The sequence below is a fragment of the Lepidochelys kempii genome, chromosome 4, assembly GCF_965140265.1.
Source record: "Lepidochelys kempii isolate rLepKem1 chromosome 4, rLepKem1.hap2, whole genome shotgun sequence".
Taxonomy (NCBI): Eukaryota; Metazoa; Chordata; order Testudines; family Cheloniidae; genus Lepidochelys; species Lepidochelys kempii.
The window spans coordinates 10,402,021-10,425,397 of NC_133259.1; the positions used below are offsets into that span (position 1 = coordinate 10,402,021).

Here is a 23,377-nt window from a genome sequence, read left to right on the forward strand (position 1 = left end):
ATGATCAAGGTGACTGATCCGGGTGCGTGCATGTATAGATCCTAGCAGTACTTTTCCCACCTTCGCTTAGTGAGCTGGGTGCCACAGGTGGGGCATTTACAACATGTGCTAGGATATGATCCTTAGTGAAGATAGCTATTCTGGAATCCTAGGTCAGGGTGTCTTCAGTGGCTTTGTGCCTTAGAGGACTGTCTGGATGCTAACGCATGCCAATGAAGATAATGTGTGATTCATTTTTAGGGGCTTGAGGGGGTCACAGATGATACTACCTCCCCCAAAATGCCTGCAGTTGAACAGAAATGGAGTATAAAATACACGTTCATTGGATTGCATTAGGAATCAGTAGAGCTGGTTGATCAATGGGAACACTTTCCCCATATATTTTCGTGAAAAAGTTTGTCCAAATCTCTACAAAATATTTATCAAAAAATCAAAATGCGACGAGACCATTTCTAGAGATCAGGCAGAGCCACCCACACCCCCTTACGGATGCCCCTGCAGTGGCTTCTTGTGGCTAATATTGTGATTGGTTTTCCCTCTTTCACTTGCTGGTTGGAGCAATAAAAAATGGAAGTATAGTATCCTCTGGCAGTGATGCCAACTGCTGCCTCCCTCAGGGCGTCAGGCACTGCTGTCTGAGGGCTTGGGTTGCATTAAAGGATAGTTGACTCTTGAAATCAACCCATTAATTCAGACACTTTGCCCCAACATGATCATGGTGGGGGAGTAGGTGTAACATCAATCGGTAAGCAAGCTGCAGAGTTCACTTCCCCTGGAACATGTGGGATGTTCAGAGGATCATGGGTAAAAGAACCTTCCTACAGGCCTCGTGCTTGTAGCGGGAGTTTTGTTATTGCCATTCTGCAAAGTGTGTTTCCTAAAATCCCATGTGAAGAGCGCTGAATCCAAGCAAGTTAACTTAACTAAGTTAACGGTGTTAACTGCCTGTTAAGGAGGACCCTGAGTGGGGTCTTTGGTGGCTGGCAGGCTCACTTCCTCCTTTAGTGTAGATTGCTGGGCATTGCTCCTCCTTACATTCTCTCACACTAGCCTGAGTGAATGGGTCAAAAAGCTTTTCAGGGAACGGCACATTGTCATATTTTTTTGAAAAGCTATTTAAAAAAAAATTGCAATGAATACTTCACCACACATGCTGGTCACTAGTATTGTTAGTAGCACATGGGCCAGATCCTCAGCTGGTGTGAATCAGCAAAGTTCCATCAACAGCAATTAAGCATTGCTGAGTCACACCAGCTGTGGATTTGGCCCTGTACCAACAGGCATTGGAAGGGAAGATAATCACCATTTCTTGAACAGGCCTGATTTTTCTGTTGGACGGAAAGCCGGGAGAGACGCAACCAGTTGCAGTTTGTTGCATACGTTCCACATTTACTTGACGACGCAGTGAAGAAATAAAGCCCCACTCACTGCTCCTTTGCTACAGTTCAAGCATTCTGATGTCCCTTTCTGGCGCTCACGGGTAGAATTATTTTTACTCTATAAGGTGTGTGTGCGTGTGTTTTCCCCTAGAGGCCATACGTGCTCCATGGGATATAAAACAAGAATGCCCACTTGCAGTTGGGTTTGGATTCCTACTCAGGACTGCACAGTAGAAACCTGCTGAGTAGGAATCCAAAGCCAAATGCAGATACATGTGTGCATGCCTTCTGTGTTCAGAAAATTTTGGTTTGAGTCTATAGTCCATCCCTGTGTGCTTGGTTGGAAAGGAGAATCCAAGGTTTTTCATTGCTACCAATAGGGAGAAGGGGCAGGACTGGCCCATTGGGAGGACGTCTGATAACATGAATGAGAGCAATGGGAGGGAGGGTGAAGTTCAGTGGGATGTCTTGATTTCAGGGAGGGAATCAGTAGGGTCTGCAAAGATGTGTGTGCTGTCTCTTTAAACCAGTAGCCAGACGATAGGTAGGAGGGACTTGAAAAGACAGAAGCTCTATAGTGAAGGACAAAGGTAGCGAGGGTAGCGTTAGCTGTTTCCATGATTCTAACCAAGTTCCTTGTTCAGGGTTAGAGGAACCCAACTCTTTCTGTGATTCTTTACCATTACCACATGGCAGAGAGAAGTTTCCATTTCTGGTGTCTGGGAGGCAGGGGTGATAGGGCGTGGGCTAGGCATGAAGTGGAGCAGGGGAAATTGGAAGGATCCCTACAGTCAAGAGAGGTGGTGTGGTCAGGAGGGATTATGTGCGTTTCTAGCATGTAGGAGTAGGGTGGGAGTCAGCTATTGGGGTTGGTGAATGCAGGAGGTGGGTAGATTTTCCTCTTTATGGAACAATTAGGAACAATTTACATTTTAATAAAAGGATCATTGTGGTTCACTTGTTCTTAGAGCTTTTTTTCCACCTGGCATCTTCACTGTGACATGTGAATTCTAATGGGGAACAAGCACCAGAACCTATTTAAGAAACAAATATCCCCTTTCGTTAGCTGTATGCTGAGGAGGCAGGTTGAGACGCAGATCTGGACTGAGGTTAGGTTAGGCTTCCTTGTTCAGATTCAAGCTACTCCAGGGTTAGGGCATATCACAAGTTTTCCTGTGCTGTGATTTTTTTTTTGTGAGGGGGTCTAGTAAGATTTTGGCTCAAACTTGACAGAAACCTGAAAACATGACATGTCTATTTTGTGATCTAAATGAGCCTCAAAATTGCAAGGCTGGGCTTGGATTTTGAATCTCAATCTCCCTTGGAAATCTGGGATTGTTCAGATTTCACATTTCACTTGGGGTCCCTTTCTAGCTTCATTAAAACAAACATACATTTCAAAGTACGCCAGTACAGTGGAATTCCCCTGCCCTGGAATAGTGAAAGAGCTTCCATTTGTGCAACATTTTCCCTATGGCCTGAGTGGCTCTTTAACAGACCCTCACTAAGTGGCCTAACTTCTCCAAAATGACATTTCCCATAAATCACGCTTCCCTCTCATTTCCTGTGTGCTCCTCTGTTGCGTTATTGAGCTGCATCAAATCACGTAACTGCTATTTTTGTGGTGGAATTTACCATGACTGTAGCTATCCCAGGGTCAATCCACACTTTGTCATTAAAAAAAAGACAAAGGAAGCGGGAAAGGAAACTGCTAATATGGCTCAATCAATCGATCAACTGAAGCGACCATTCCCCTCCTAACTTGCCGAGGGCTACATTTGTGACAATGGCCTTTAAAATGTGTCACAAAGACCTTAAAAAGAGTTAATATTTTCTATAAAGAGGGCAGAGCTTGAGATAGCACTGTGTTGCCTAATGCCATTTCTGTTTTATGACTCGAGATTTCTGGTGCCATTAACTTTACAGGCACAAACAAGGGAAAAAGCAGCCGGTTTCTGCAGAATGAAGCTTAGTCTGAGTATAAATGGGTGGGCAAACCCCCTGCTGAAATAAATAAACATAAAGACATTGACGTCTGTTCTCCTTCATCCTCATCCTGCAAAAAAAAAAAAAAAAAAGTTAGGGATAAATAGTGTTCTCCAGGCCATAGGTTAGGTCATAACAATGGCCATACTAGGTCAGACCAATGGTCCATCTAGTCCAGGATCCTGTCTTCCAATAGTGGTCTGTGCCAGGTGCTTCATAGGAAACTAACAGAACAGGGCAATTATAGAGTTCAGTCCCTCACCATCTTTGCTAATAGCTCTGAATTTATCTAATTCTTCTTTGAACCCAGTTATACCATTGGCCTTCACAACATCCCCTGGCAATGTGTTCCATGGGTTGACTGTGTGTTGTCTGCAGAAATACTTCCTTTTGTTTGTTTTAAATCTGCTGCCTATTCATCTCATTGGGGACTCCTGGTTCACATGTCATGTGACAGGGTAAATAACACTTTCTCCATGCCAGTCATGATTTTTTAGACCTTATAGATTTTATAGACCTTATAGATTCTCAAACTGGGGGTTGTGAGGTGGTTATGTGGGGGGTCATGAGCTGCCAGCCTCCATGCCTAAATCCTGCTTCGCCTCCAGCATTTACAATACTGGTTAATATAAAAAACTGTTATTAATTTATAAGGGGGGGGTCGTGCCCTTTGAGGCTTGCTGTGTGGAAGGGATCACCAATAAAGTTTGAGACTCACTAGCTGCCTCTTTTCTAAGCTGAACAGTCCCAGTCTTTGTAAACTCCCCTCAGATGGGAGCAGTTCCGTACCCTTAATCGTCTTTGTTTCCCTTCTCTGTACTTTTTCCAGTTCTAATAGATCTTTTTTGAGATGGGGCGACCAGAACTGCACACAGTATTCAAGGTGTGGGCATGCCATTGATTTATAGAGTGGCATTATGATATTTTCTGTCTTATTATTTATCCCTTTCCTAATGGTTCTCCACATTCTGTTTGTTTTCTTGACTGCTGCCGCATATTGAGTAGATCTTACTGCAATTTTGCATTCAGTCTGCGTGAGACACTTCCATTGGTGCCAGTGAAAGGATTACTGAATGTGCAACAGGTCTCTGTACCGAGGAGGAGAGATCGGCAGCCAGTTTCAAAGAGGAAAACTTTACCCTTAGTGTTTCACCTTGCATGTAATTGGTAAGGACTAGACATTGGCCTGAACTAGAATGCTGGATCAGAACTGCTCCCTCCCATCCCACTCAGCTATGGATAAGTTGGATCTAGTTTCAAGCTTCTCTCTGTAATGGGATGAATGGAAATACTTGATCTATCAACAAGCAAACTTTGAGGAGATTTGGATTTGGATCTGAATCTAGGTCTTAATTCATAGTCTTGGGCCCCTCTCTAGTGGAGTCACGTACCAAGGGAGCTAGGACCCAGCTGTCTCTACCTGCATGCTGAATTGTTTCCTGTTTCAGAGGTTGTTTTTATTTTTTTTTAAACTCTGACACCAGTTCTTTGCGATTGGCATTTGAGATCCGTTTCTACCTTCCCCTTTCCCTATTTGTCTGTCAGTAGCGTCTACCTCTTGGTTTCACACTCACGCATAAAATCCTTGTTGACCATATGATCTGCAGGTGGGGTTTTTGTTTTGGTTACCTCATCCAGAGTGAATGACACGGCTGCAGTCTCATCTTGGAAACGGATACGTAGTCTTCCACAAGAATGATCTATTTTTCTGTTAGACCGAGTGCGGGAATTCTGAGGACAGGAATGATGTTTGTAAACAAGCTTCTGGGTGAATGAGTCAAAATGACTCACGTTCCCTTACCTCACGATATTACTAGTCCCTTCTCTTCCCCCTCCATCCCCAAGCTGAGAACAGCACAGCTGGGTTTGACACACTCATGCAAACTATGAAGAATAAACAGCTCAAGCTAGTTACCACGTGAGGGACTTCGTCTGTGATGCAGGAAGGGCAGAAGAATGGGTGCATGAGAGCTCTTCGCTCCACAAGCATCTTTTGCTGGCTGATGCACAGAAGATGTTGCTATTAAATTCAGAGGCGCGAGCTGGGGAGACGTGGGTTTTGGAAGGGGCTGTGGCACTTGAAGGAGCGAGGTTCGATACTGGCTTGTGGTTGATGCTTCTTTTCTGTTAACCGAGGATTGAGACCTAAAAACAAGGTCAACCTTTTCAAACCTGCGTTTCTAACACTAGACTCCCATTCAGGGGCTCAAGCAGTAGGGTTCAATTCCAGTCCCTGGAGGCTACAGATGCTCAATACCTTTGAAAATCAGGCTGCCCTCCCCCCTTTTTTAGGTGCCTGACTGTGAACACAGGAGTCTAATGAAGAATCCAGATCTGAACCTGTCGCCTCCTTCTAGGAACACAAGCGAAAGAGCTCACCTGATGCTCAGAATTTGAAAGCTAGACTGCTGCAACACGTCCCTATTGCCTTTTCATTCCCAGACGGATGATGACTCTTTATTATGCTTGTGACATGCTGTAGTTTGAAGGCTGTACTGGGTATGGGTCCTACTATAGCTGAGAAGGCCGAGGTGGGAGACCCAGATCTGGCTGTAAAATTGGTGGATTCATTCAGGATTGGGGGATCCAAGAAACTCTCTCTCTGAATTTCTGGGGACCAGTATCGGTATCCTGGGAGAGGCTAGATGACTTGCCAGACCAAAGCATTGAGCAGAAGCAGAGGACCGGCTTGGAGACCGTTCTACCCAAAGAAGGTCCCAAAAGGCCACAGTCATCATCAGAAAATAGAACACCTACATAGTCCATCTCTCTTTTGCTAACAGAAATCCTAGATCCATCCCACATAGGAAGAAGGTTGAACTTTTAGATGTTCTTTATGGGGCAGTGCCCCATGCTTCTACAAACGCTACCGCAATCTAATTAGACCATGTGCTAAATCCCCAGCTGGTATATGAATTGTCGTCGCTCCACTGAAGTCAATGTTGCTGCAGTGATTTAAAGTTTAAACCAGCGGAGGATCTCCCTAAGGCAGCGGGGGCCTACGTGAGCCTGAGAAGGAGCCAGAATTTACCAATGTGCATTGCCAAGGAGCCACAGTAATACGTCAGCAGCCCCCTATCGTCTCCCCCTCTGCCCCCAGTGTCTCCCACCTGCCAGAAGCACCACCGATCAGCACCTAACCCTCCATCCCTGTGTCTCCCGCCTCCCGCTATCAGCTGTTTTGTGGTGTGCAGGAGGCTCTGGGGGAGGAGCGAGGGCAAGGCAGGCTCAGGGGAGGGGGCGGGAAGGGGTGGAGTGGGGTTGGGGCCTGGGGCAGAGCCAGGGGTTCAGTAGTGAGCACCCCCGGCACATTGGAAAGTTGGCGCCTGTCGCTCCAGCCCCAGAGTCGGTGCCTAGACAAGCAGCCGCGTATTAACCTCTGAAGAGCCACATGTGGCTCCTGAGCCCCAGGTTGGCCACCCCTGGCCTAAGGTCTTCTGTTAATAAGGCTGGTTTGTGTCTCAACCCGAGTCAATTCAATCTTGTTATAATTCTCCTCCCCTCCCAGATTGTTACAACATGCCAGCAGTTTGAGTGGCTTCTTCGACAAAGGCCCTTTGCCGTGCATAGATGTCATTCATGAAGACTGAAAAACAAAACAACATCTCGTGCTGCCTGCATCCCAGTCCTAGGTGTGGGATATTGAGAACAGCTGCAGCATGCCCCATGTAGCACCCTTGTTTCAGTGACCTTTGATTCTGATAAATCTCCATCCCCTCTTCCCGCAGCAGGAATTTGTTCTCTGGATTCACGCAGCATCAAGTGTCAGCAGGTAGCAGCCAACGAAAGGATCACACATTATGTCCTGCAGCAAAACAGGACATTTTATCTGCAAAAAGAGAAAGCATGGAATGGAAGTTCCTATGATGAACCTACAAGCCGAGGTCGGAAACTGATTGTAAAGCCACAGGCGGAATGGAACCTCTGCTTACTTAGGGCTTGTCTACGTATGAAAGCTGTTCTGGACTAAGGCCGGGTGTGAATTTAAAGCAGAATAGCTATTCTGGAGTCATTCCATGTGTGGACACTCTTCTTACATGGTAGACCAAGCCCTATAGTGATGGGAGAACTCCAAAAGGTTGCGGAGATTGTATTCAGATAAACACCGAAAATATCTCAGCTGTGTGTAAAGGGATCTCTAGGGCTTGATTCCCTTCTTTACACACCTCTGACTCATGGTAAGCGGCAAAGAACTAATTTAACGTGGGAAAGATGGCTGGAAGGTTTAGAGTGTTAGTTTAGACTCAGCCCTTTAGACTCCCAAAAGGGCAGAGTTTATTGCCACCTACATGGCAAAGTTTTTTTTTTTTTTTTCTTAACTAAGGAAGAAGGGGAAGGGGAAACTGAGGCAGTAGCAGGGCTTGAAGCCACAATGGTTCAGTCCCTGGTATTGTGCACAAGCCACAGTGTGAGATCTGCTTTCTTGAATGAACTGTCTATTGGATAACTGTAGCAAATGGATGAATTAAGACCCAGGGGTGTTTGTGACTGATTTGGCTGCATAGATATATGGAACTGTAACACAACACAGTATGAGTTGGAGCTCTTTGTCTCTGCGTCCCTCTTTTTTTAAAGAATTGTGACAGTCAGCCTTAACTTGCCCTGGAACCCTCTGAATCTGTCAGCATCCACCACGGGTCTCTGCATATACCTACCTTTACGCTCTGAGGTCCCTCCCCCAGCCCTGAATTCCCCCAAATTTATCCTGTGGAGGTCAGGTGTGCTGTGTGCTCAGTGGTGCTGTGCGGTCTGATGTGACAGTCAGCATGGCTCACCCTTGGCAGAGGGGTGGATTTTTCAAAGGATTCCTGATGCGGAGGCCTGTGCTTGCTTTCAGGATGATTCAACAGGGCGGAGAGCATGGGTATGGTGGGTAACCCTTGGATGGAATCTCATACGAACCACACCGGCATAATTTTAAAACTCAACCCCCCCATTACCCAGGGTGGAAATCCTTTCACCTTGGTCAGCTGAACACCTTACTGAAAACACTGAGGCTGATGCCCAAGGGTGACACAGCTGTACTCTCTCATCAGGTCCCAAGAGGCCAGATACTTAATAGGCGCCTAAGAGGGACCATTTATTTTGCAATTTAATGCTTCTAGCTGTGCTGTAAAGAATGGTAGGAAATAATCCACAGACATTAAAGCCAGAAGGGTCCATTATGATCGTCCAGTCTGACTGACTGCATAATACGGCCTGTAGACTTTTACCCATTACTTATTGCATCCCAATCATGCCTTGTGGTTGAGCTGGAGCATGTCTTCAGTTCATGTGGGTAACAAATGCCCAGTCTGAGGTTTAAGAAAGTGTTTAGTCATTGGCTGTCCTGGGGTGAGGTGGGAGTAGTTTGTTGCGTATTTTAGAAAAAGGGGGAATGATTAAAACCAGCTAACTGATTGATTGGCTCTCACGCTCTGCTCGGTGAACCATTAGTGGTCCAGAGAGCCATTCCTCGTGGCCTATAGGGAAAAGAGTTTGACATTGAAATGCAGGGGTGTGGGGGGGTCTGCAGCTGCCACTCAAATACTGTCTACCAGAAGAGAGCCTTGAATGTTTTTGGGCTCTTCATTTCCTTCACTGATGGTTTTCCTTTCAAAGCATACGGTACAATGTGGATAAATTGGAGAGAGTCCAGCGAAGGGCAACAAAAATTATTAGGGGTCTGGAACACATGAGTTATGAGGAGAGGCTGAGGGAGCTGGGATTGTTTAGCCTGCAGAAGAGAAGAATGAGGGGGGATTTGATAGCTGCTTTCAACTACCTGAAAGGGGGTTCCAAAGAGGATGGCTCTAGACTGTTCTCAATGGTAGCAGATGACAGAACGAGGAGTAATGGTCTCAAGTTGCAGTGGGGGAGGTTTAGATTGGATATTAGGAAAAACTTTTTCACTAAGAGGGTGGTGAAACACTGGAATGCTTTACCTAGGGAGGTGGTAGAATCTCCTTCCTTAGAGGTTTTTAAGGTCAGGCTTGACAAAGCCCTGGCTGGGATGATTTAACTGGGAATTGGTCCTGCTTTGAGCAGGGGGTTGGACTAGATGACCTTCTGGGGTCCCTTCCAACTCTGATATTCTATGATTCTATTCACTTTAGATGCGACGCCCCCCCCCCCATAAATATAAACTCAGGTCCCTGGACAAGAAAGCTGGCAACAGTAACTCTAACAGTTACTATGCTGGAGGAGGGGAGGGGGAATGACACCTTGAACCTCCTATCTAATTTCCCAAGCCACATAAATTAGTTAAGTGTCACCGCTTCTTATGGGAAATTAATTTGGTTGCATTCCCAGGAGTGCCATGAGGCTTAATTAATTGTTTGTAAAGCACACAAAGATCTGGGGATGAAAGGTGACCACGGAAGTATTCTTGTGTCAGAGCTCTTTTTAAACTACACATGGCTAATAGCCACCTTGCTGTAGCAATCACGGTGAGCTCTGAAACCCAGCCTGTGGTCACAGCGAGCCGATGTGCATGCATTTGAGATGCTATCATCAAAGACCGAGGATTAGAGGATAATTTATTATCACGTAGTGTTGGAACATTGACCTTTATGATTCAAACTTTTAAAATGCACGATCTGTGTCTCTGGAGTTACTCCTTCTTGCTGTTGGCTATTGTGTGACACAAAGGACAATCAGACCATCATGCACTGACAAGCAGCGATAGTCCATATTGCATGAGAAGCCTGATGAAGCAAGGTATCGAGGCACATGGCTATCTTTAAGCATATAAGTAGAATCAGTCACATCAACAGAGCTATTCAGAAGGTTGAAGTGAAGCATGTGTTTCAGAAGTACTTTGCTGAACTGGGGCCTAGGAATAGTATACCAGAAAGAACAGTCACAGTGGTTCACAATAGTCTACGTTTATATCAACTGAAAGGACCAAGCATGTGACCATTAGCTCTCTGTAGCTGCCAAGTCGCTGGCATGGTGACTTGTTATACAGAAGGGTATAGACTGCTGAGAAAGTCACCTACTACAGGACAGGCCCAACAAAGAAAGTAATAGAATGCCACTAGCCTCATCTTCAGCCCCCAAATAAAACCTCTCCAGTGCGTCATCAGGATCTACAACCTATCCTGAAGGACGACCCATCACTCTCACAGATCTTGGGAGACAGGCCAGTCCTTGCTTACAGACAGCCCCCCAACCTGACGCAAATACTCACCAGCAACCACACAACAAAAACACTAACCCAGGAACCTATCCTTGCAACAAAGCCCATTGCCAACTGTGTCCACATATCTATTCAGGGGATACCATCATAGGGCCTAACCACATCAGCCCCACCATCAGGGGCTCATTCACCTGCACATCTACCAATGTGATATATGCCATCATGTGCCAGCAATGCCCCTCTGCCATGTACGTTGGCCAAACCGGACAGTCTCTACATAAAAGAATAAATGGACACAAATCAGACTTCAAGAATTATAACATTCAAAAACCAGTCGGAGAACACTTCAATCTCTCTGGTTACTCGATTACAGACCTGAAAGTCACAATATTACAACCAAAAAACTTCAGAAACAGACTCCAATGAGAGAGTGCTGAATTGGAATTAATTTGCAAACTGGACACCATTACATTACGCTTGAATAAAGACTGGGAGTGGATGTGTCATTCCACAAAGTAAAACTATTTCCCCTTGTTTATTTTTCCCTCCTACTGTTCCTCACACGTTCTTGTCAACTGCTGGAAATGGCCCACCTTGATTATCACTACAAAAGGTTTTTTTTCTCTCCTGCTGGTAATAGCTCACCTTAACTGATCACTCTCGTTACAATGTGTATGGTAACACCCATTGTTTCATGTTCTCTGTGTATATAAAATCATCCTACTGTATTTTCCACTGCATGCATCCAATGAAGTGAGCTGTAGCCCCCAAAAGCTTATGCTCAAATCAATTTGTTAGTCTCTAAAGTGCCACAAGTCCTCCTGTTCTTTTGGCTAAATACCCTGATCCTCAAAGGTATTTAGATGCCTAACTCCCATTGATTTCAACAGGAGTTAGACACCAAGGTGTTTTTGAAAATCCCATTCAATGTCTGTCTATGTCTTTAGGCACCTAAATGTCTATAAAAATCAGAACCTTAGGAGCTTAGGTCTCATTGACTTTCAATGATACTTAGGCTCCTAACTCCATAAATCCCTTTTGGAAAATGGGATTTAGGAGCTTTTGAAAATTTCCTCTTCAGGCAGCATCTCAGGATTGCTCTTTGGTTTATTAGATAGCTCAGTCTGAACATGGATTTTCCACAACAGATCGGTAGAGCTCTGCCCAGCCTTCTCTGAAAGGTTCACCTAGCGTGAACCACGGCGAAATGGATTTGCAAATAGGTTTTAATTACGTTTGGCACTTGGGAGCACACTGCTGGGAGAGGAAATGTTGCCAAGAAAGTGACATGAGCAGCAATGCGGTTTCCAGCTTGCTGTGGTACCTGTTCAAAAACTGGGAGAAAAATAAGATTAATATTGAGACAGAATACTAAGGACCTGATTTGCAATTACACAGTGGCATCTTCGCACCTTTCTGGCCGTGTAAAGGGCTCTTAGCCTGAGTATAAATGTAATATATGCCTAAAAATATTGGCCTTAATAGTTAAAAAAATTAAAGTGTTTGTGAACTTGGGTTCTTCCATTTTTTGGGGTGCCCAACTTGAAACCCCTTAAAGAGTTTGAACTTTAGAAAATACTGAGCAGTCATTGTTTGAAAATCGATACCTTAGCATTCCCATTGGGGCTTTAATTGCACATTCACTTATGATAGATGTGTTTGAAAGTCAGGGATTTCTGGTCCCCAGCACACAAACTGTATAATTTTAATGCAATAATCACCCGCAGATTTCCTTTTGCCCTGGAGCCAATTTTTCTCAGGGTTGCTAGTATACTGGAATTGAGTCTATGTTGCAAAATCTTAAAAGGAAAAAAAATATCCCTTGATTTGATGTTGTTATGGAGAATTTAAATGCACAAAGATCAGGACATTCAAAACATGGCATCTACAGCTAACATACTTAACCACTTTGTATTTAATATTGAGGCATAAATGTACCAGTCTCATCATTATTTACCATTCTGCCAGTCTTTGTGTCATCCACAATTTTGTCTGCAGTGATTTTTATATCCACTTCCTGATCAGTATTTCCTTTCTTGCCAAGTCTTTCTCACTCTTAGCTGATTTTGACTTTTGGCTCTCATTCATCTAGTCCCCTGAGATAGCATTGCCATTGAATTCTATATTGACTTAGACAATGTGCTGATGCAAGTTTTCTTTGCATTGCAATGTTAAGTCTCCGAAGTCATGACTACCAGCCTCAGCCCGTGGACTTGGGAGCATGTCTTGAAAGTACCATGTGTCTTTCTGTGATGTTTCCTGATGATGATTTTTTTAAGGTTGCACTAAGAATTATTTCAGAGTAGCAGCCGTGTTAGTCTGTATTCGCAAAAAGAAAAGGAGTACTTGTGGCATCTTAGAGACTAACCAAATTATTTGAGCATAAGCTTTCGTGAGCTACAGCTCACTTCATCAGATGCATTTCAGTGGAGGTATTTTCTACTGAATGCATCCGATGAAGTGAGCTGTAGCTCACGAAAGCTTATGCTCAAATAAATTGGTTAGTCTCTAAGGTGCCACAAGTCCTCCTGTTCTTTTTGAGAATTATTTGTTTTTATGGCAAAGTCAAAGGACTGCAAAAAGTTACCTCTGACCTAATAAATAATAGATAGCCAGTGCCACCTAACATGCAGATGATTAATGACCATGTAGTGACTTAGCAGGAGCGTCCTAGGCAGCGTACAGGTGGGTCAATTTCTGGTCCCACTCTCATTGTCCTTGAGCTAGCAGGGGCTTGGAGCTCTGTGGAGACAGCGCTCATTTGCTGGCATGCAGGGAATGTTTCACATTGTGTCATGGTGAATTCTCTGGCCAATATGGAGGAGTAGTAATGGACTTACAAGTGTATGATCCAGTCCTCAGCCAGAAGGTTGGTGGTTGCATCACAGTGTACATTCTGCCAAGCCAATTATTGGGGTCAAATCCAAATAATCTGTTTTGTTACCAAGTTTTTACTTCCAAGCAAACTCTTAGGATACTTGCAGTTTAATCACTGGGACTCGGTTCTGGCTCATGTAATTAACAGAGTGTGATTCATATACTTCCGGTCCAAAGAACTGGCTGGTGAATTCACTCCTCATCCTTGGTAAAGATGCCTTGAGTGGCCAGGTTTCAGGTCTTGGTTTCTTGTTGTCTGCCTCTGCATCTCCCAGAATCTGCTCTACCTATGCAATTAAAGGGAAGGAGGAAATGAGATCAGCTATGTACAGGGACAGATTATCCATGTCCCTTGCTCACGTGCATGGGGTCAGAGGTGCATGGAACCTCCTCCCAATCTTGCAGGTCCTATCCAAGGGCAAAAGACAATCAGAATCCTGCAGGGGAGCAGAGGGAGGGCTCCTGTGATGTACAGGAGATCACACAAGATGACCTAGTGGTCCCTTTTGCCCTTTAAACTCTGAGTATGACTAACCATTTACTATCTGCATTCTGCACCCAGGTATGCAGGGGAATCATAAATGCCATCTGTCACTGGTTAGGCCAGTCGTGAGCTGAGACTTACAGTATTATGAGTAAGTCTTTGGGTGACATTCTGACCTGACTGAAGTCAATGGGAGTTTTGCCATTGATTTCAATGGGGTCAGGATTTCACCCTCTTAATTTTACCGTTATCCCATCCAACTCCCCCACCTTGTTATCTGTTTCATCCGCCTGTCTACCTACAGATTTTGAGCTCTCTGGGGCAGAAACTGACTTGTTTGTATATTCCCTAACACAAGGGGGCCCTGATACTTGATTAGGGTTCCTTGGCACCACTGCAATATAAATAGGACATCATAATAAAGACTGAATTTCCTGGCTCCTGTACTGGACAATGTAAAATGTGTTTCTAGGTTTCCTGAATAAAGGGTGGTAGATAGCTGTATAGCTTTGCGGTTATAAGTGGCCGAAGCCAATAGTAAACGTGCCATGGATGTCAAAGGTGTAGGACTGTGCCCAGAATTATAACAAAACACCAGTGTATGTCTGTGCAAGTCACCGCTATTGCTCTGTCACATGTCATGCTGAAGAAACGCAGCTAACGTTCGATCAGTTGCTGGCTTGCAAAATGACTTGTGGTTGTGGTATGGTTTTTTTTTGTTTTTTTTTGTTTTTTTTTTTAATTTGGAAGCGAAGAATCAAGTCCAAAGTGGCAAGCAATTAAGTGCCGCAGTCCACAGCATGCGGCAGAGCTGTTGAGAAATAACAAACAGAAAAGGAGAAGAGAAGTAAAGGGATTTCTAGTCGGGCTGGTGATTAATCACAGTTAGCTCACGTGATAAACTCAAAAAGATGAATTGCAGTTTTAATCGCACTGTTAAACAATAGAATACCAACTGAAATGTATTAAATATTTTAGATGTTTGTCTACATTTTAAAAAATGAATGAATGAATAAATGAAAGCCCTGTTTTCTGAACAGCTCTAGTTGTAATGAAATCATGGTCCATTATACCATGAAACCTGGGTTCTGTACACCATGAAAATATCACTAGAAGCTTTTTTCAAATGTCTTTTGCCATTCGAGCGGGAAAAAAAGGAGAATGTCATTTCTGGGCCTGCTGTTGGTCGGAGGCCTCTTACTTATAAATGATCTTGTTTCCAAGCTTGGCAATGTAGAAACCCATTGAAAAGACAGTCTGTAACTCTGTTTGCATCATGCTGGAATATTGGTTTCTTCTGAAAAATAATACGGACATTGAGATGAAGTATTTGAATTTAAAACAGTGTTTTTCTTTTAGTTGTAAAACTAACATAAAAACAGGGTGGAAAATGGATCGTAGTCTCTGCCAAGACATGCGGTGGGGAATTATTGTATTTATTTAGATGAAATATAAGGGCTAACTGTGTAAACATAAGTCATTGTCCATCATTTAAGAGCGGTGAACAAGGTTAGAGGTTTGGTATAAAGGGACGCTAGTCTATTTCGTACCATGGTAAACCACCATTAAAAATCCTTTTAACCTTTTTATTAAAGATTAAGAAAAGAAGGGAAAAACCGTTACGGTGTTTGAAATATAAAGGGTTAAACACGGCTTTCATTTTAACAACATCCTTTGTTCTCTTTCCCTTTAGCTGGACAGAAGGAAACGCCCCCTGCTGGACAATCACTTAGCACAGGAGGCCTCAACCTTTTTCTGAGGGCCCCCCCAACATGCTATAAAAACTCCACGGCCCACCAGAGCCACAACATCTGTTTTTCTGCATATAAAAGCCAGAGCTGGCGTTCGGGGGTAGCAAGCCGGGCAATTGCCCGGGGCCCCGTGCCACAGGGGTCATGGCAAAGCTAAGTTGCTCAGGTTTCAGCTTCAACCCCAGCAAGTCTAACACTGGCCCTGCTTGATGGCCCCCTTGAAACCTGCTCACAGCCCCCCCTCTCGCGCGCAGAGACCCCTGGTTGAGAACCACTGACTTAGCGGACAATAACTGTCCTTATAGTGAAAAGAGAAGTTAGTTGAAATGAGCAGGAGCTGCTGCTGTTAAAATCCAATCCTGTTTCATCCCAGGTGGAGTTGGGGATTCAGCTGGAACTGGTAGGGGTGACGTCATCTGGATTCTTCTCTCTGCGCCTGGTCAGGACATCTCTAAGGATTGGGACAACAAAGGTTTGGGGTCCTAGGAAACGGTGGGGGTAGCAGCCATAATGGTGAAACTTGCACCAGTAGCTCTTCTGTCTCCCTAAAGGGAGTGATGGGTGGATTAGCCCATCCCCTTATTATTTTGTCCACCAATTAAGCCTAATTTTCAACACACCAATTTTGGCTCATTAATTTTCGATCCCATGTTGTTCTTGTTTTCCAGGCATGATCCTAGGACAGTCCTTGTTATATCAGGAGGTCTTTTTATCTGCACTAATTCAGTATTTGCCTCCCTTTCATACCTTTTCCCATCAGCATTTGTTATCACTTTCATATATTATTTTACAGTTGAGCTCACAGGGTAGATTTGTAAATCCAATTACTACAATAGACTGCTGTCTGTCCCTAATTTATATTGTTCCTCAAGACGATGGCCATCACCCGCAGCAATTCAGAAATGTCAATCATAGTACAATCCTTAGGCCTAAATTTTCAAAATTGGGTGCCCAAAGTTAGGCTGTTAAATAGTGATTCAGCTAAGTATTAAAGCCCAGGATTAAATCCCTACCTATTCAGCAAAGCCCTTAAATGTATGCTAAACTTTATGTGCTTAAATCCCATTTAAATTAATGGGACTTAAACAAGTGCTGAATGGGATATGTGATACAGCAAGGCCAGGGAGCAGTGGGAGAGGGGAGATATATATGCCCTAAGCTAATTAAGGCGTGGCTCCCTATAGACTAGGGAAGGTTACTACAGGTTAATTGGAGCACCTGTAGTCAATTAAGGCTCTGTCAGGAACTTAATAAACCTCCCCTGCTTCAGGCAGACAGGGTGGAGTGAGGAAGGAGAGAGGACTGGAGCTTGGAGGTGTGTTGCTGACAAGTTAAAGACCAGAGAACCAGAGGAAGGGAGACCCTGCCCCAGCATCAAAGATGTAGGGTAACCCTACCTAAGGGGGCAGAAGGTTAAAAAAACAAACAAACCTGCTGTGGCTCAGAGTGAGAAACAAACCCAGACCCCTTCCCTTCTCTACAAGCTTCCTAGGCTACTAGTGGGGAATGGGGTGGTGTCTTAGCCCTTCCGCCAAGAAAAGCATGCTGGAAGGGCTAGGACACCACCCCACCGTACCATTTTGTCACAGATAGAATTGCTGAATGGATACCTGAGTCATACTTAAGGCACGTAAATAAAAGTGGCCTGATTTTTCTCAAGTTCCCGTTGACTTTGCTGGATGTAGTGGCAGGCTCATTATTTCTGAAACATTATTATTGATTGATTTGTATTCCTGTAGTGCCCAGGGGCCTTGTCATGGAGCAGGACCCCCTGTGCTCAACATTGTACAAACACATTGGGCCGCTTTTATTTGAGGTTGTTATTTAGATGACAAACTTTTGGCCTTAATTTTCAAACACCTTTCACAATACCTGTTGACGAGTGCTTCTTATGTGTACAACTTTACAACTGTTGGGCTGAGCAAAATGAGCCCTGTTTCTCTTTAATGCAGGTATCCAGCTCTTCAGAAAGAGCGCTTCTAATCTACGTTTTTAAGAGCGTTGTAGGTGGGTGTTCTGGATCAGTACAGTTAAAGTATGTCTGCCATGGACTAGGGCATCTAGTGAAAGAAAGAACTTAATCCCCAACTAGCCATATTGTTGTTCTCCTGTAAATTAATGCAGTTTGTTTGCTTATCAAGAATCTGGATCCACTGCCATGTGGCTTGATTGGTTCCTTTGTTGAAAATATTTGCTCCTGCAGAACATTTGTTAAACTGTCTCATTGCTAGATAGCACTGGCAGCTGTCCTGGACGAGAGACCAAAGTTTGGCAGGAGAGTAGTTCAAAATGTGGAGAAATACCTTTTATAAAGATATAATTGAATAAAATAATACTAGACATTGATAATACTTTGCTAAGTTCTTACATGTGTGTGGCACTTGGGGTTACCTGGTTGTCATTTGGCTTGTGCGATGCCCTATAAGGGAGAGGGGAAGTTCTCTTTATTTTCTCTAGATTTGATTCAGTGGTGTTGGGTTTTTTTTTTCTCTGTGAGCTACAAAGAGTCCTCAGCATCCCCACCCAGAAGCCTGAGCGTATTGTTATTTGCTTGTCTCTTTGCTCTGACTGCTGTTGAGCATCAGAATTTGGCCAACCCTGAGGAAGTGAATCATTCTCACACAACCACGGAGAAGTTTGGCGTTGGATACAGATTGAACCCCCTATACAGCCGCTGCTGGCTCTAGGCTACGCAAGGTGTGATCTTTGGATGTTTCAGGTTAGCCAAGCCCTCATACCCTATCCCCTGAAATGAACGAGGGGTGGAGAGCTGCCACAGCCAGCCTGAGAAGCTGCTTCAGTCCCAGAGCTGGCATGTGTTCAGCATAGGCCTGTGCAACTGACACACCATTCCCAGAACACTAATCGCTTCCCTGCCCATACGCTATGGCAAGGCGAGGTGCGCCACCCAGGCAATAGGCCTTAGTGAGGCAAGAACAGCTGACAAAGGTGTGATTCCCAGCTCTCCCGGAGGCTTCCAGACTGATGCTTTGGGACTAAAGTTGGTTTTTGAAAATTGTTTTGACCAAACCCCATTTTTGAAAATTTTCAGAGGTAAATGTTTTACTTCTCTCCTCCACAAAAATTTGAAACGAATTTTAAAAGGAGACCTTACAATGTTTTTGTTTTGAAATTGTGGAAAATGCTTTCTCTGTGTTTTTATCCACCCCAGCCACTGGAAAAACAAAACATTTAGTTTTCATATTAAAAACTGAAAATGTCCATTCTTTTTGTGGTGGGGACCTTTCCCCCGGATTATTATTTTGTGGCTGGCTCTCTTCCTGTGTGAGCTTGGTCAAGTCATTTAATTGCTCTGTGCCTCAGTTTCCCAAGTGGAACAGGGATATTAGTACTGCCCTACCTCACAGGGGGGTTCTGAGGATGAATTCAGTGGTGGGATGGGGTGCTCAGATACTAGGGTGGTGATGGCCTTATAAGTAGCATTGCTCTCTGTGTAGCTGAAGATCATCCTTGACCTTCAGAAGTGATCCCGTAATAAATCACTGCCATATTTGTGACAACAATGTCAAATGCAGGAAGAATTTTCACCCATCAAACCTGCTATGACCAGATACCCTGGTGAGGGGGGGGCTCTATGAGAACCTAGACTGACCTTACGCTCACGCACAGCACCTCATCTCTAGGGGTACAGGCCACAGACGAGTCTACCACAAGTCAGCTCTAGGGATGAAGCAGAAAGTTTATATAGGAGGCATGATCCTTTATCAGTGCTCGCATCTCCAGGCAGAGCAAAGAGATAATGTTACTTTGAAACTGAAACCATATTAGTCAGCCTCACTGCCCTTTCTCTAAAAAGAAAAGGAGGACTTGTGGCACCTTAGAGACTAACCAATTTATTTGAGCATAAGCTTTCGTGAGCTATAGCTCACTTCATCGGATGCATAAAGTGGAAATACAATGAGGAGATTTATATACACACAGATAATGAAAAAATGGGTGTTTATCATACACATTGTATAACAGAATGCCACTAACCGTCACCTTCAGCCCCTAATTAAAACCTCTCCAACGCATTATCAAGGATCTACAATCTATCCTGAAGGACGACCCATCACTCTCACAAATCTTGGGAGACAGGCCAGTCCTTGCCTACAGACAGCCCCCCAACCTGAAGCAAATACTCACCAGCAACCACACAAGAGAACCACTAACCCAGGAACCTATCCTTGCAACAAAGCCCGTTGCCAACTGTGCCCACATATCTATTCAGGGGACACCGTCACAGGGCCTAATCACATCAGCCACACTATCAGAGGCTTGTTCACGGCACATCTACCAGTGTGATATGTGCCAGCAATGCCCCTCTGCCATGTACATTGGTCAGACTGGACAGTCTCTACGTAAAAGAATAAATGGACACAAATCAGACATCAAGAATTATAACATTCAAAAACCAATCGGAGAACACTTCAGTCTCTCTGGTCACTCGGTTTCTGATCTAAAAGTGACTATTCTTCAACAAAAAACTTCAAAAACAGACTCCAACAAGAGACTGCTGAATTGGAATTAATTTGCAAATTGGATACAATTAACTTAGCCCTGGTCTACACTAGGACTTTAGGTCGAATTTAGCAACGTTAAATCGATTTAAACCTGCACCCGTCCACACAGTGAAGCCCTTTATTTCGACTTAAAGGGCTCTTAAAATCGATTTCCTTACTCCACCCCTGACAAGTGGATTAGCGCTTAAATCGACGTTCCCAGCTCGAATTTGGGGTACTGTGGACACAATTCGATGGTATTGGCCTCCGGGAGCTATCCCAGAGTGCTCCATTCTGACCACTCTGGACAGCACTCTCAACTCAGATGCACTGGCCAGGTAGACAGGAAAAGAACCGCAAACTTTTGAATCTCATTTCCTGTTTGGCCAGCGTGGCAAGCTGCAGGTGACCATGCAGAGCTCATCAGCACAGGTGACCATGATGGAGTCCCAGAATCGCAAAAGAGCTCCAGCATGGACCGAACGGGAGGTACGGGATCTGATCGCTGTTTGGGGAGAGGAATCCGTGCTATCAGAACTCCGTTCCAGTTTTCGAAATGCCAAAACCTTTGTGAAAATCTCCCAGGGCATGAAGGACAGAGGCCATAACAGGGACCCGAAGCAGTGCCGCGTGAAACTGAAGGAGCTGAGGCAAGCCTACCAGAAAACCAGAGAGGCGAACAGCCGCTCTGGGTCAGAGCCCCAAACATGCCGCTTCTATGATGAGCTGCATGCCATTTTAGGGGGTTCAGCCACCACTACCCCAGCCGTGTTGTTTGACTCCTTCAATGGAGATGGAGGCAATACGGAAGCAGGTTTTGGGGACGAAGAAGATAGCTCACAGCAAGCAAGCGGAGAAACCGGTTTTCCCGACAGCCAGGAACTGTTTCTCACCCTAGATCTGGAGCCAGTACCCCCCGAACCCACCCAAGGCTGCCTCCTGGACCCAGCAGGCGGAGAAGGGACCTCTGGTGAGTGTACCTTTTAAAATGCTATACATGGTTTAAAAGCAAGCATGTGAAAGGATTACTTTGCCCTGGCATTTGCGGTTCTCCTAGATGTAGTCCTAAAGCCTTTGCAAAAGGTTTCTGGGGAGGGCAGCCTTATTTCGTCCTTCATGGTAGGACACTTTATCACTCCAGGCCAGTAACACATACTCGGGAATCACTGTAGAACAAAGCATTGCAGTGTATGTTTGCTGGCATTCAACCAAAATCCGTTCTTTATCTCTCTGTGTTATCCTCAGGAGAGTGAGATATAATTCATGGTCACCTGGTTGAAATAGAGTGCCTTTATTCAGGGACACTCAGTATAGCCCATTCCTGCTGGGCTGTTTGCCTGTGGCTGAACAGAAATGTTCGCCGCTGTTAGCCACAGGGAGGGGGGAAGGTTGAGGGGGTAGTCACGCGGTGGGAGGAGGCAAAATGCGACCTTGTAACGAAAGCACATGTGCTATGTATGTAATGTTAACAGCAAGGTTTACCCTGAAAGAGTGTAGCCACTGTTTTATAAAATGTGTCTTTTTAAATACCGCTGTCCCTTTTTTTTTCTCCACCAGCTGCATGTGTTTCAATGATCACAGGATCTTCTCCTTCCCAGAGGCTAGTGAAGCTTAGAAAGAAAAAAAAACGCACTCGCGATGAAATGTTCTCCGAGCTCATGCTGTCCTCCCACACTGACAGAGCACAGACGAATGCGTGGAGGCAAATAATGTCAGAGTGCAGGAAAGCACAAAATGACCGGGAGGAGAGGTGGCGGGCTGAAGAGAGTAAGTGGCGGGCTGAAGAGAGTAAGTGGCGGGCTGAAGACAGGGCTGAAGCTCAAATGTGGCAGCAGCGTGATGAGAGGAGGCAGGATTCAATGCTGAGGCTGCTGCAGGACCAAACCAGAATGCTCCAGTGTATGGTTGAGCTGCAGCAAAGGCAGCTGGAGCACAGACTGCCACTGCTGCCCCTCTGTAACCAACCGCCCTCCTCCCCAAGTTCCATAGCCTCCACACCCAGACGCCCAAGAACGCGGTGGGGGGGCCTCCGGCCAACCAGCCACTCCACCACAGAGGATTGCCCAAAAAAAAGAAGGCTGTCATTCAATAAATTTTAAAGTTGTAAACTTTTAAAGTGCTGTGCTTAAAGTGCTGTGTGGCATTTTCCTTCCCTCCTCCACCACCCCTCCTGGGATACCTTGGTAGTCATCTCCCTATTTGTGTGATGAATGAATAACGAATGCATGACTGTGAAGCAGCAATGACTTTATTGCCTCTGCAAGCGGTGATTAAAGGGAGGAGGGGATGGTGGTTAGCTTACAGGGAAGTAGAGTGAACCAAGGGGCGGGGGGTTTCATCAAGGAGAAACAAACAGAACTTTCACACTGTAGCCTGGCCAGTCATGAAACTGGTTTTCAAAGCTTCTCTGATGCGTACCGCGCCCTCCTGTGCTCTTCTAACCGCCCTGGTGTCTGGCTGCGCGTAACCAGCAGCTAGGCGATTTGCCTCAGCCTCCCACCCCGCCATAAACGTCTCCCCCTTACTCTCACAGATATTGTGGAGCACACAGCAAGCAGTAATAACAGTGGGAATATTGGTTTCGCTGAGGTCTAAGCGAGTCAGTAAACTGCACCAGCGCGCCTTTAAACGTCCAAATGCACATTCTACCACCATTCTGCACTTGCTCAGCCTGTAGTTGAACAGCTCCTGACCACTGTCCAGGCTGCCTGTGTACGGCTTCATGAGCCATGGCATTAAGGGGTAGGCTGGGTCCCCAAGGATACATATAGGCATTTCAACATCCCCAACAGTTATTTTCTGGTCTGGGAAGAAAGTCCCTTCCTGCAGCTTTTGAAACAGACCAGAGTTCCTGAAGATGCGAGCATCATGCACCTTTCCCGGCCATCCCACGTTGATGTTGGTGAAACGTCCCTTGTGATCCACCAGAGCTTGCAGCACTATCGAAAAGTACCCCTTGCGGTTTATGTACTCGCCGGCTTGGTGCTCTGGTGCCAAGATAGGGATATGGGTTCCGTCTATAGCCCCACCACAGTTAGGGAATCCCATTGCAGCAAAGCCATCCACTATGACCTGCACATTTCCCAGGGTCACTACCCTTGATATCAGCAGATCTTTGATTGCGTGAGCTACTTGCATCACAGCAGCCCCCACAGTAGATTTGCCCACTCCAAATTGATTCCCAACTGACCGGTAGCTGTCTGGCGTTGCAAGCTTCCAAAGGGCTATCGCCACTCGCTTCTCAACTGTGAGGGCTGCTCTCATCCTGGTATTCATGC

The 23,377-nt window shown here is 45.1% G+C and overlaps 1 protein-coding gene across 1 annotated transcript in view; it reads left to right on the forward strand.

Moving 5' to 3' along the window:
- The window catches only part of LOC140910956 (uncharacterized), a 32,448-nt gene extending 10,250 nt beyond the window's left edge, over nt 1–22,198 (forward strand). The window contains exons 3-5 of the mRNA XM_073343169.1: nt 15,971–18,294; nt 19,640–21,069; nt 21,657–22,198. Of these exons, the coding sequence (XP_073199270.1) occupies nt 20,511–21,069; nt 21,657–22,198 (1,101 nt within the window). The 5' untranslated portion in view covers nt 15,971–18,294; nt 19,640–20,510. The remainder of the gene's footprint in view (nt 1–15,970; nt 18,295–19,639; nt 21,070–21,656) is intronic.
- Nucleotides 22,199–23,377: the final 1,179 nt, after the last annotated feature.